Source organism: Amborella trichopoda, chromosome 3, assembly GCF_054954075.1.
Source record: "Amborella trichopoda isolate Santa Cruz 75 chromosome 3, AtrichopodaSantaCruz75HAP2 v2.0, whole genome shotgun sequence".
In the NCBI taxonomy this organism is placed as follows: domain Eukaryota; kingdom Viridiplantae; phylum Streptophyta; class Magnoliopsida; order Amborellales; family Amborellaceae; genus Amborella; species Amborella trichopoda.
In genome coordinates this window covers 44,055,705-44,070,892 of record NC_142338.1, presented here as the reverse complement: position 1 = coordinate 44,070,892, position 15,188 = coordinate 44,055,705, and the positions used below count along the sequence as shown (strand labels likewise).

Sequence of the window (15,188 nt, the reverse complement as noted above, 5' to 3'; positions counted from 1 at the left end):
ACACATTTTCTTATTAGAACAGATTGTAAAGCCGCCACGGATATTCTTACTACGGATGTGCAAAACCTTGTCTCTAAGCAAATCTTTGCTCGATGGCAGGCAATATTATCATCTTTTGATTTTTCTATCGAACACTTAAAAGGTACTACTAACCATCTTCCTGATTTTCTTACTCGTGAATTTTTGCAGGGAGGGCAACACTGATCATTTTGATCCACCAGCTTTATCTTTTTCACTAACTTTGTTTTATGCAAATATGAATAAAAATAATAATACTTCTCCTTCTGAGCAAAGGGGAAAAGCCCCTATGGAAACCTCACTGGATATCATTCCAGTAAATATTACCCAGTCACCAATAAGAATAGAACCTGCTTTATCACCCAGTAATAATCCTATTTCCTATTCCCCAAATATCAATTATCCAACTTATTCAAGCCAACCTTCAGCTTCTCCTCCAACTCCAGTTTTCCAAACCTCTACACCAAAAAAACCAATTTTATCCAGCAAAACTCCATATCTTGAAACCTATTTTGTTGCTGATGCAATCATAGAATCCAGACATATGAATGACAACCCAAATAGTGTTGCAAGTATTACTTATGCAATAATCTTTGTTCATCTGTAGGTACCAAAACAAGAGAATGGTACGAAATGATTCTGCTAGAAACAGAGTCTATTTCCTTGGTACATTATAATCAAAAGAATTCAAAAATAGTAGCATATTCAAAATTACAAATAAGGAAAGTATTATCTTTTGAAGATTGGGGATCAGACCCTTCCAAAGCCAAGAGAATATATTCCCCAGATTTTTCAAATAAATACTACAGATATGCTGATTACATAGATGCTTGGCATAAGATACTGACACTTCAAAACCCATATAATTCTCACACTTGGTTCGTACAGTTTAAAATGCCTATAAACACTCCATTTCCAAATTGGTTTCGTAACTGGTTTGCAACATGGGGATCTTTAACCCAAATACTTTCTGAACCTCTGCAACTCTCTCAAAACCGTTTTATTGACTTCAATGGGAGTGATCCCAATATAGATTACCACTTATATTTTATTGCTATGTATCAAGTACCATGGATCGTTAAATGGAATTTTGTGATATCCCCAAATAACACAAATAATTTTGAATATATGCCATGTTTAGGCAAACAAATTGCCATAAAATGGTGGGACGTCTTTGTCTACCATAATATTGAACCAGACAATATACAGCTCAAAAGAATCCCATTCGCATATGGCTCTCATTCATACTCCAACCCAAATAGTCTAGCAGAATATATTACCATAATGAAAAAGCAAAATCCCAGAGCTACCAAAGAAGAACTAGAAAAACAACTACTGAAAATATTTGAAGAAGAGGCAGAAACTGCCAGCACACCAAGCACTCCTGAAATAGAAATACCACTTGATACACCAGACCCATCAGGACATGGAATGTCCCAAAAACATTCCTTGTATTAATCCAAAATGGATACCATAATATTTATGATATGACATAAAGCAAAGATGTGACCATATGATATGACATAAAGCAAAGATGTGACCATATGATATGACATAAAGCAACGCTGATGTGACCCAAAGCAAAGAGAATATATTCCAAAGCAAAGCTGATGTGACCCAAAGCAAAGCTGATGTGACCTAAAGCAAAGCTGATGTGACCCAAAGAAAAGCTGATGTGACCTAAAGCAAAACTGATGTGACCTAAAGCAAAGCTGATGTGACCTAAAGCAAAAATAAAATAGATGTGGCCCAGATATGACCCAAATAAAGATGCTCAAACCACCGACGAAGCTCCACCTGTCTGCACAATTACTCAAAAGATGCTCCAACCATCCCATCAACTAAAGCAAGATTCCCGAAGATAAGGATGGATGATCCTACAACAAGGACCAACCACGTGGCACCCACTTACATCTCTTGCTTCTCTATAAATAGGGAGGAAGAGAAACATTGAAACACACTCTCCTCTCAGAAGAACAACCCCGCTTCTCTTTTCATCTCTCTTCTCTTTCAAAACCATCTATGTGTGACTGTAATGTAAAAGCCTTATCAGATTATTACCCAGACGAGTGGAAACTATTATGCAGTTACTGTATCTGCACATTGTAAGTTTTTATTTTATGAGTCTGTAACAGTTTGTTATTTTCGAGTTTATTTCAGTCTGTATTAAGTTTGCTTCAGTTTGCTTCAAGTTTGTAATAGTTTACAGTTGTTGTTATGATAATACGTGTTGTATGTAGCATAAAGATATATCAAACTACTTATAATACATGGATTATTATTGATATTACTCCTGTATCTCTCATTATTATCATAATATTAAGTCTTTATTTTGGTTATCTAAGACTGATAGTATAGAATGGTAGATCTTGGTTAGAATTGGTATCAGAGCCTACAATAGTCTTCTTTAAAAAGTATCCAAAAAATATTACTACTAAGAGTAATACTTTAGGAGAAAGAAACCTAAGTAAATTCCTCCATTAAAGAAAGTTGGCCCGAGAGTTGAGGTTAGAGACGCTCAGACACCCAGTCTAAAGACCGTTAAGGCCAGGAGAGCCGCTGAGGTCGAAACAGACATAAGAGGTAGACAAGGAGGACTGTCCAGATAACACTCATCCGCAACCTAATAATGGAGAATTTCATTAGGAATCTATCAAATAAAACATTACCCCAAACTAGTAATATTCTAAAGATAAAAAATAAAGAAGAGATAGTAATAGATAGTATTGAAAACCAAATACAGAACTGGAATATACCTAAAGTCCCTATAAGTGATATATATAAGAAATGATCTTTTAACTTCAAAGTAGGTTATGCTATAAAAACTGTAGAACAAACTTTATCAGTAACAAGTACCCAGGAAGACTTTCAGTTATTAAGTAATAAAATAATACAATCCCATAATGATAAAAGTTACAATTACCTTCATATAGGTTTAATACAAGTAGCTATTAAACCATTAACTAGGTTAGGACTTAATAATTCAATATTAGTATGTTTAAGAGATACTAGACATAATAAGTTTAATGATTCCTTATTAGGTATGGTAGAATCTAGTTTATGTAATGGTCCAGTTTACTTTAATTGCTTCCCAAATTATTCTATATCATTAAAAGATCTAAATATCCTTAAGGTATTAACCCTAAACCTGAAAACCCAAGGATTCGATATGATCCCAGGATCTCAGAATTTAGCTATAGTATATAGAATATGTTACAAAGTTATGACCACATTATGCCCTAATGTTTTACAACATGATACAAAAGGAAAAACAATACTTTTCCAAACCAATATTGAAAAATCTAATACTATTATACCAAAAACCATAGAATGGTCAGAAATTATTCTACCCGAGTCATGGTCAATCTACAATGAAAATCATCAGTACCAAGACCCAAGAATAAATAATATTCCAGAAAGAATATTAGAAAATCCTAATGGTAAAATAGAAATCCAATTTACCAACAATAGAAGAAATAACAGTAAAGATGATTCTGAAATAAAATCATCTACAAAACCTATAATAGAATTACCAAGAAGTTCTACTTCTTCTATAAAACCAAACTTAGAAAGTCTATATATATATATATATATATATATATATATATATATGGAAAAGGTTTACAAACGCCTATAGGCGAGAATCTACAATGATTTCGCCCCACCCTATCCAACCGTCCGTTCAAAGAAATTGAAATCAAGGGATCTGATTCGCTGAAATTCTTCAAACCCAAAAAGAATTTCGTGCTTACCTCTCCTCCCGCTTCCTCTCCTCTGCTTTGTAAGCCTTCACTCTCTCTCGCTTGCCCTCCTATCTCCTTTGCTCTGTCAAGCTCCCCTCACTCTCGATCTCCCTCCCCTCTTTGCGAAGCCCATAAGAATCCTGTTGGCCCTCTCCTCTCACTGCGAAGCTTCCTGCAACAATTGCGCACTCTCTGTGTGACCTCCCCTCTCTCTGCAAGGCTTCCCTCTCGCTAGCTGCAGCAGCTGCACATCCCTCTCTCTCTATTTACAGTCAGAAACCCATGCGCTTGGGCATCCCTATCTCTCCTTAGCGGCCATTGAAGCCTTCTCAGCCACACAGAGAGAAACCCTCTGTGTGTTGCATCCAGGGACCTCTCTCGATCGGTTTCAAGTATGGGATCTAAAACCCAAAATTTTTTGGGTTTCCTCTTTCTACAAGTTCTTTCTCTTTTATTTATTTCAAGATTGTCTGAGATTTCTTCTGAAATTTTTGCAATATAGATTGTATAGGCTCTATTATAGATATTGTTTTGGAAAATCAGTGTTTGTGCATGACAAAATATCCTAGTTCAAATTGGCTCATCTTGTTTTGAAGACAAGATGCAAAAATCTAGAAAGATAATAGAGCCCAAAAAGGAAAAATCCCCATTTAAGAATTGTGGCACTAAAAAGGGGCAATCAAAACCTAGGTGGTAGTCAAAAACAGGGTCACAAGTGAAGGTCATTGTATCGATTCTCAAAAAGAAAAAGGCATATGAGTTTACTACTCTAAGGAGTCTCCCCTCTAAGAAATCTAAGTTTACCCGTAATGAAAAATTGGCAATTAAAAGGTCACTTTAAATATTAGACAATCATACTAGGACATTAGGTTTATTGGACATGATCCATATGTTTGATGATATTTCAGCATGCTGATGTTAAGCAAGAGAGCTTGTTCACGATGTTGAATTGCAAGAGAGCAAGGAAATTGTTTTTGGGTAAATCATCCATCCATTATGGAGTTGTTGTTAATTAAGCTAACCTTTTTAGGTTGATATTGTTATTATTATCATTTGTGGGTATTCATGATATCATTTTTCTTTTTTGTTTTTTTGAAGTATGATTCTTCTGTTATATTTATATGTTCTCCTAGTTGTTTCTCATTGTTGACGATATAAACCAAACATGTATATTATGTGTGTGTCATGGATGCCTCAACATCAATGTGTCCTTCCTCTCCTGTCGACATGACTAGTTCAAAAAATGGGTACGAGTGTCGTGCTCAGGCTATGGTAGATGAAGCTTACCATGATTCTCCGTTTGATGAGGATATAGTTGCAATAGATGGAGAAGGAGATCCTATACTTTTAGATGCAAAGGCAGCCCTAGCAGGAGGTGTAAGTATCGAACCCAAAGTATGAATGATGTAAGTATCGAATCCAGAGACGAAAGGGCTACAATTGTACGGAGGATATGTCAAATTGCGGGACTGCATTCGCATGGAGGATATGACAACTCGCAAGGCTTCATTTGCACATATGAATAAAGGATTTTTTGTATTGACTACAATTTGAAAATTTGAAAATATGTAAATACCCCCTTTTGTAATTGACTTTCGGGGTCGTGTGAATATTGAATAGTCATATAATTTTGGGGCCGTATAAAGGACCTATTTATGGGGTAGGTCAAAGACCTTTTTATAGGGGGCATGTAAATGACCATTTTATAGGGGCATGTAAAGGACCTGTTTTGGGGTCATGTAAAGGACCTATTTTTTGGATCATGTAAACATCCGATTTATGGATAGTGGAATCCATTTATAATGAACTGTGTGTTTACTTACGTGAAAGTATTTTTTTGTAAATGCCTTATTTTTTCATACATAACACTCACGTATGCAATGTGGGTTTACATGGATAGTGAAATGCATTTATATCCATTCTGAATAAGAACACAAAGCTTGAATATTGGTAACTGGACATTAAATCATTCTCAAATTGTTCATACAAAATTTGAGATCCAAACTTCCCAATGCACAAATAAGAATTCATATCCTTGATGCTCCTAGATGATTCCAGCCACTATCTCGAACAAGGCCAATGAGTTGCTCATTCCTATACCCTCATCTTTTGAATACATAAATAGAGGTTCATACTCTCCCTTACTGCAACAAAAGTTCATGGAAAACACTTGAGTCTCCGAACCATGTAATACACATTTTGTATATTTATGTGGCCATTTCAAATAAAAGGTTTAATAAAAGGTGTAATACATATATTTGAAATAGCCATATAAATATACATATCATTAGATATAGAAGTTAAAAATAGGGGAAAAGGGAATATTTTCCCTATATATATATATATATATATATATATAGGGCAATTATTTCATGCAACCGTTATATAGTAATATGATGCAACAACTTTCAAAAACCATGTTATGGCCATTTGTTTGATCTAAATTTTGAAATATATATTCTTTTCATTCTAATGAACAATCACAAAAAAGAAAAAATTAAAAACAAACCTAGAAAGTATTTTTTTAGCTCAATTAATATAATATGTTCATTTTGGAGAGATGCTTAGATCCAGGCCTTAGAAGGATTTTTTATTTCCAATTTTTTTGGATGTATTTATTATCATTAGATGAACAATGTTAAAAATTAAAAAATGATTTTGGGTTTATGAAATTAACCAAATGAATGGTTTAGATTCATTTTTGGAGGGGACTCATTTTGACCATATCTCAAATCCAACTTTTTTTTTTTTGAGGATTGATTACTGAGATGAAGAGAGTGTGTGTGCAAAATTTTGTATAATACAAATGCCACAAACATAGGTTTCTAGACGTGTCGTTGCATTATACTATGATACAACCGTTGCATGAGATAATTGCCCATATATAAGTTGCACATCTCCGGGGAATACACACCCCCATGTTTACAAATACGCCACAAGATTTCTCCTGCTTCTAATATCATAATCCCTAAGATTCATCCTAAATTTAGGGGCTCAAACTAGTTGTTCCCCTTTGATTTTATTGGATAACTGTGACTTCAAAGAGGTAGAGAAAATATGCCACAAGAGAGAGAAAACATTTTTGAGTTCCTGAAGAATCGAAAATTTAAAATTTTTAGTTCTTCAACAACCGAAATTTTTGAATAACCGAAATTTGTATATTTTTGGTTGTTGAACAATCGAAAATACTTTGAATTTGGTAGTTCAACAACCGAAAAAGGGTAAAGTCGTATTTTTTAAAAAATTTCTGTTTTGACATGAAAAAAATGGACACAGTGGTAATAACATAAATTATTCGGTAGAGCTGTAATAACAGAAGCTATAATATCCATGTATGCAATTTTCCCTATATTATAATATAAATATAATATGTTACTAGTAGATTTACATGCATTAGATGTATTTATATAATAGAGATAGAAAAATAACAAAAAAATATTGCAAATAATAGAAGACATTATCTCCCACAATTTAGAGTCAATTATTGGAAATAATTTAAAAAAAATTAATCAAAATTGATATTTTTAACTTTTCAAAAGTTAATATATATAATGTTTTGAACATAAGAATCCTTCAAAATACAAAATTGTTTAAATAATTTATATTTATTATTAGCCATATGAAAGTCATCATTTTTCCAAGAAGAATTTAAGAACTCATTGTAAAAACTTGAAAATCAATCATAAAGTAGTCCTGAAGCGTATAAAAGTTAAACATTTACAAATATAAATTCTATAAATATATTGACTATTTGAAAATAAAGTTCGGTAAAAACCCAAATATGAAAAGTAAATATAAATATCTCATCATAGTCTAGCATTAATACCAATTTGATCCACATATCTAAGAGAGATTGTTAAAAACGAATGTCAAATAATTACTAAAAATATGAAAAATAATTTTTAAAAGGTAGAAAGCACACATTGTAGCCAAATTTAGTATTATTAAACTAAGGGAGTTAAAGAGCTGCATATTGCATCAAGAACCAATCGGATAGTGTAAAAAAGTTAACTAAAATAAATAAATTCAATAACATTCAAAAATAAAGAAATAAAAATCAACTCAAACTCCAAGAAAAAGGACATGACAAACATTTTATGAAAAAATTAAAATTCCATTTGTAATAAAAATGTATAGAGACAACTTTAATATTATTATGACAAGGGAATGAAAGATCTGCATATTCCGTCAAGAATCAATTGAATATTATACTGACAATAAAAAATCAATTCAATAAATTTCTAAAAAATAAAAAACCAATTCAAACTTTTTTTTTTTTTTTGACAATATTACTTAGCTTTTATTGATACTAAAGAGGAAAAGATACATCGATCAAAAAAAATAATCTGAAATAACTATCTGGTTGAGATTTCTCCTTTTCTTCGCCAATTCATCTGCAACCTCATTTGCCTCCCTGAAGACATGCTAAAACGAGATAATCAGCGAAGAAACTGTATACATCACTTGAAGCCACAAATATTTCAGATGCCATGGGGGTTTAGCAATGTAAGTGCACCCAATTATTACATTCAAAGAATCGCCTTCCAATATCACTGTATTTCCAAACCCCTTCTCTCCCCAAATCAAGAGTCCTTGTAAAATGGCTATTAACTCTGCATGATTTTCAGTAGCCACACCACATGGTCCAGCATAACAGAAAAAGAATATTCCTACTATGATCTCTACATACTCCACCAAAACCTGCTAACCCCGGGTTTTCAATGGAAGAACCATCAAAATTAATCTTCAAAACTCCAACTGCCAGTGGTACCCATCTTAATTTTGGTCTAACTTTCAAAAAACGATAGGCGATGAGATTACCCATATTTGAAAACACATCAACTTTTGAAATCCCAAAGCCTTCCTTAGCAACTCTAAGCCAACTCCAAATAGAATTCAAAATCTTATATTGTAGCTCCTGAGTCCCTAGCCATCAAATGTTCTTTTATTTCTCTCTAGCCACAACTCCCAAATGATTGCATCTCTAAAAATATCCCAAATCATTCCACCAGTTTTTAGAAGACCAATCAGTTTAAACTGCTATATCCATTGTACGAATGATCCCGACATGACCATATTTACCTTAATATGGTACATAGCCCATTGCCAAAAGTAGTAGGATAAAGGATATAAAAAAAAAAGATGAAAGCAACTTTCTACATCACCTTTACAAAGTAAGCAGACATTTACAATCACCTTTCCCCTCTTCCTTAGGTTGTCCACAGTCAAAGCCTTTCCTTGCGTCATAACCCAAATGAAAGTTTTAACGTTAACTGGGATCCTCCATTTCCAAATATCTCTAAGGTCTGGCTAGGTGCATCTAATCCGATCATGGAAAAATATAGAATAAGCAGATCTTTTTGAAAAATTCCCATTCTTTTCAAGTACCCATACAACTTCATTGTTAGCCTCCAAAAAAAGATGAATATTAGCCCAACGATGCAACAACTCGGATAATTGGTTAAAAACTACATTGGGGATACGATTATAGTGACAATTAATATTCCATATAACATCACGACCATATATCAATCCAATGTCACTTACATTAGCCATCTCATTTGAACATCTATGAACTTAAGTACTTTCTCTGTTCCCAGTTTTGATGCCAAAACAACACATTGTCACCTCTTCCCATAGTCCACCTAATTTGGCTGAGCATAAAAGTTATCATGGCATTTATTGACTTCCACGCATGAGACTGCCTCATATCACCAGAATTTCCTCTTGCAATAAACTTGTTTAAATGGTTTTTCCCATATTTAGCAATGAGAACATGCTTCCACAATTGATCTTCTTGATCTAAAGATCTCCGCCACCACTTAGAAATTAGAGCTGGGTTCATAAGTTTGATTCTACAAATTTCTAAGCCACTTTCCCATTTTGGTGTGCATACCCTTTCCCCACTTATTAAGGGATACTTCTTTTGGTCTCCATTCGAGTCCCACAAAAAGTTTATCATCATCTGCTCAATTTTTTTGCTAACAGAAGAAGGCATAACCAAAAGGAACATTTGGTATATGGGTAAGCTGGAAATGAAAGATTTAACCAAAGTCAGTCTTTCACCCTAAGAAAGATTTTTAGCCTTCTATAAGTCCAACTTAACATTTGCTCTCTTAAGTATCGGATCCCAAACCTCCTAAGGTAACCTAAAATCCGAAATAGGATTCTTAAATAAGTGATAGGGAAATGCTCCACTTCGTAACCCATATTTCTAGCTATCTGATCAACAATTGCTCCATCACAGCATACCCAATCATTGAGGTTTTTCCAAAATTCACTTTAATACCAAGTGTCACTAAACAATAACTCAAAAATCTCCTAATATAAAGTATTTGATTAGCTTGAGCATTACAAAAAATAACAATGTTATCTGCATATTGCAAATGCGAGATGATTGGAGATTCATCTGAAACTTTGAAACCACTGAACAAACCATTACCTTCTAACCACATTATTGCCTTCGAACCACATTATTCAACGTCAAACTAAAAGCTTCACCCACAACACAAAAGTGTATAAAAAAAGGAGATAGTGGGTCACCTTGCTTCAAACTTCAAAAAGAAGACATGGCAAAAAATTTAAACATGAAAAAATCAAACTACCGTTGCAATAAAAAATGTATGGTGACAACTTACAAAAAAAAAAAAAAGAATAAAATAAAATATAGATCTTACATCTTAAACCACTTATGGATAGAATACCTAGAGTCTTACTAGGTAAGAAAGAGGGTCTAGAGGGAGTATAGAAAATATGATGATGTTTTTTTTTTTGGTAATTCAATGAAAGGATTTATGATATAAGGATAGTAAGATATGTATGAGACAAGAGATGCAAATATTTTTTACGAATTAAACTTTGCATAAATTTCGTTTCAAGGGGATTCGTAAATTCAATATAACATCCCATTAGGAAAGTATCTAATCGAAAATTAAAAAGAGAGATATAACAATAGGAAATCATCTCAGTCTAATAAACTAAATGGCAAATAGAATCTTTTAAACAATCTGATATGTTTCTCCTAATTATGTCCCATCTAAATTTAAAAAGATTATGGCAAATCGCATGCCTACATTGGCTTAATCTTTATCTAATTTTATATTTTTTTAAGAAAAGAAAAATACATCTTACTCTGAAGTTCCTTATTTCTAGGGCACTTATCTTACATCCTCTCTAAGGATAGGACTCTATCTTATTTTTACAACACATGTCCACCTCTTACTCTAGCTTAATAACTCTAGTTCCTTATTTATAGGACACTTATCTTACATCCTCTCTAAGGATAGGACTCTTTTTAATTTTCAAGACACATGTCCACCTCTTACTCTAGCTTAATAACTCTAATGTACCTTATTTCTAGGCACTTACCCTACACCCTCTCTAAAAATAGGGCCTTTTTTATTTTTATTTTTGGGACATGTATCCACTCCTTAACTCTACCTTAATAATGTAGCATAGATAATGTTAATATAATATAATAGAACCCAGTTTCTACGCGGCTATGCTTGCATATATAGAAATGCAGGTCTATTAGTAAATCTATTTTTGAGATGGATTTTTTGACTTAATTTTTAAGGACATGTATTCTCTAACATGGAGATTATGAATAAGAAAAAATAGATAATTTTTAAAAACTATAACAATTCTAATAAGAAAACATTTGAAGGGTTAGTTTCTATTGTTTTTAGATGAAACACCTAAAGATGGATGCTTTTTAATTTTTTGACCGCATATCTGGTCATGCGGTCCAGCCCGCATTAAACAATTTTCTTATAATACATTTATATAAACCTACTTTCCCCCGAAATTTACGGGATTTTGGCGGGAGAAGCTGTCTTTCTATGAGAAAACAACCACATAGGTAGACCTTTGGGCACATATTATACGTTTAATCCCTCATAGAATATACTCGTAAAACGATTTACTATAGAAAATTTTGTTATTTAAATTAAGAAAAAAGTAGATATTATTTATATTTTAAAAAATATAACGATACCATTTATCTTTGGCACACGGTGGTCACAATTAATCTTGACTATTAGATGTGAATTTAGGTGGCTACATTTATTGCATTGACCAAGCTCAAGGTTAAAACAATTTTTTTTTGATCTTTATGATACATCCAAGTTATCAGATTTGACATCGAATGGTTAGAAGTAATTTGTGACCTTATATAAAACCTAAATGTCTCATTGTATACAATCCCTTTATTTTATGAAAAAAGTTCATAAAAAGTTACAACCGTAAAAATATAGAATTACTTATGCACCTCAAAAATCCATCGAAAAAGGTTGTTTAAATATTGAAAAACCTCTAAGTGATCATCTCGATATCGAGATGTATAAATATGAAAAAAACGGATTTTGAGTCCCAAAAATGGTTCATTTTACAATACATTATCTAGACCATCCATTTTCAAGATTTCAAATGTTTATAGATCTACTTGATTTTAATCATTTTTGGAGTTTAAAATTTTATAATTAGATATGAAAATAGATTTTGAGATAATCTTAATAATTTTTTTCTCCAAATTTATATGTTATGATAAAATTTAGACGTGCACCTTAATTGGATTGTTTAAGGTTGCAACCTTATAGAAACCACACCCTTATTTTATAAAATAGGGAAAATTATATAAATATCCATTTTATTTTTCATTAATATGAAAATACTTAATAGTTTCCGTTATTATATATATATATATCCATTTTTTGAACTTCTTAATTTTTTTTTTTTTTAAAAAATGTTTTATCCATTTTTGGTTTTTCAAAAATTAAAATAGACATGATTTTGGTTTTTGAAAAACTGAAATTATAGAGAGAAAAAATTTCAAAAGTTTTATATAGATAAACACAACCTCTTTCATGGAGCTTTAGAGAACAACATGAATGGCTTAGAGAAACACATCTTTCTCTAAACGACGGACTCTTTCATGTAGCTCTCTTTCTCTCTAGGTTATGAAAAGGGTGCAGTGGGCATACAATGCATTTGTAGTGGTAGAGATAAGGTGTACCTTCAAATTTTATCAAGTATATAATTTTCATGTAAAATGTTTTTAGAATTATCTCAAAATCTATTTTTCTACCTAATTATAAAATTTTAAATTTAAAAAATGGTTAAAATCAAGTAAATCTATAAACATATGAAAATCTAAAAAAAAGACGGAGTAGATAATATGTTGTAAAATGTACGATTTATGTGACTGAAAATCTTTTTATTTTTCATAGTCATAGATCTCGATGTCGAGATGATCAATCAAAGGGTTTTTCAACATTAAAGCTACCTTTTCCGGTGGATTTTTGAGGTGCATCCGTAGTTCTACATTATAAGATGGCAACCTCATAAAAAATATTTCCTCTTGAAAAGCATTGTTTTCCTCGCAAACTAGGAATGCCTCATCTTTCTCTCTCCCATTATACGTCCAAAGCTGCATAGCCAAGCTTTGAAAGCACTGAAGCCCTTGATCCACCATACCCACTCGCCCACAAGCCGAGAGCAGGGCTAAGAAGGTTACCGGATCAGGGCTTACCCTACCCTCCCAATTTTCATCTCCTCAATCAATAATCGGGCTTCGTGGCATTCACCATGTGTGCATAGCCTGATAACTTCACAGTCCAGGTAACCATGCTCCTCCGATCCATCTCATTGAAGACACTTTCTGAGTCCTCAATCAAGCGACACTTGGCGTACAAGTCGATCAAAGCACTTCCTATTAAAAAAAAGCACATGAACTAAACCCTAGCTTGACCACTGGACGATGGAGTCTGCGACCTAGACCCAAAGAGAGCGCAAGAGCTTATAAAGCTTCAAAATGTGAATTCATTTGGCCTCAACCTCAAAAACAAATAAAATATAAATCCGGTTTTTCAAAAATCAAAATTAAAAAAATTTTGGTTTCAGAAAAACCAAAAGATTAAAATAATTTTGGTTTTTTAAAAATTGAAAATGAGCAATTTATTATGAAGTTGAAAAATCGGATATTTGTGTAATCACAGATAAATTTTAGATATTTTCGTAATAACCGAAAATATTTACGTAATTTTCCCCAAAAAAATATTTGAAATATGGATTTATTATAGATACATAAACCAAGAGGACCACCAGAAAAAAATTCGGACTAAAATCATTTAGCAACCTCCTACCGAACCTATTGAGGTCTATTGTAGCGACGTGTAGGTCCGAACATATAGTCTCCAGACTACACGCAATATGTAGTCTTCGTATTCGTACATACACCGTTTCTATGATTCATGCTCCAGAGAGAGAGTTAGACAGGCCTCCCAGTTCTTGATCTCCAATAGAGAGCTGGTCTCAGAAGAGTGTGCCCTAGAAAAGGTGGTCAACTCTAGAGAGAGAGCTCTTTTGCGCCTTGACTGCTGTAGCCCTAGAGAGCTGCTTCCTGTGAACAAACTAAAGAAAGAGGGGCAAGAAATCAAAGAGTGGACATGGAGATGGAGCTTGAGCCTAGGGTGAAGGCTTTGCCTTATAAAATCAAGGGGATTTCGCGCGAGTCTCCTTCTCAAAAGGCACCAAATGTTCTCGACTTGGACCTTCGAACCCACTGGTCCACTGGTACCAATACCAAGGAGTGGATTGTTCTTGAATTGGAGGTCAGGTTTCCATTTTTTCATAGTCAATTTCAATTTTTTTTGAATTATTGTTGATGACTTAAGGGTTGCTCTAAATAGATGTATAGACTATAGAGTTTCACAGAAATTTTGCTTACTGTTGAAGAGTTGCTGAATATGTACTTTGCCTAAAGAGATGAAACAAATTGAAGAGCTTAACATTTGTATGATTTTAATTCGAGGCCAAGGCTCATCTTTCTTCTTCCCATCATTTAATTTAAGCTACTTTTGGAGCTTGAATATCTCTCTCATTGGTGAACTACAGATCAGAGGAAATACATCTTTAAAGGGAAAAATATTTTCTTCTCAAATAAGTTTTTCTGTGTGTTGTTGTATAAGCTAATTTTGTCGATATGAAGTAAATGGATTGAATGTGGTGATATGGTGATATTTAATTTATGCATCTCTGGTTTTGTTCGCAGGAACCATGCTTATTGTCACACATTCGAATTCATAACAAATCTGTTTTAGAGTGGGAAATTGCAGTTGGGCTGCGTTACAAGGTTGGTTTTGTAGTTTATATCTGTATCAAGACTGAAGAGGTTCAAAGAGCAATAATTCTTCTTCTCCTTCTCCTTTTATGTCCATTATGTTACATGTAGGATAAGACGATATGCTTATTTTGTCTAATGTTGCGTATGCCAAAATAGTGTTTTTCATATTTCATGATATATCTATACTTGAACTTGTGTAAATTGTTGTTTTAATGGAAGGAATGTTAATTGGGCAAAAAATAAGATGAGAATAACTAGGGCATTATTACCTATGCGTGCTTCATATCTGAACATGCAAATGTATT

At 33.0% G+C, this 15,188-nt stretch overlaps 1 protein-coding gene across 13 annotated transcripts in view; it reads left to right on the top strand.

Annotated features, from left to right (window-relative positions):
* The first annotated feature begins 13,875 nt into the window (after nucleotides 1-13,875).
* LOC18444006 (uncharacterized) overlaps nucleotides 13,876-15,188 on the top strand; it is a 31,437-nt gene continuing 30,124 nt past the window's right edge. For 7 of the 13 annotated variants that reach the window (XR_016052552.1, XR_016052551.1, XR_016052550.1 and 4 more), the window contains exons 1-2: nucleotides 13,876-14,371; nucleotides 14,812-14,892. Coding sequence is in view for 4 of the 13 variants with exons in the window: in XM_088862563.1 (XP_088718689.1) it covers nucleotides 14,207-14,371; nucleotides 14,812-14,892 (246 nt within the window). In the remaining 9 variants the exon portion in view is untranslated. The remainder of the gene's footprint in view (nucleotides 14,372-14,811; nucleotides 14,893-15,188) is intronic. The other 6 variants (XM_088862572.1, XM_088862571.1, XM_088862565.1 and 3 more) reach the window with 5 other exon arrangements.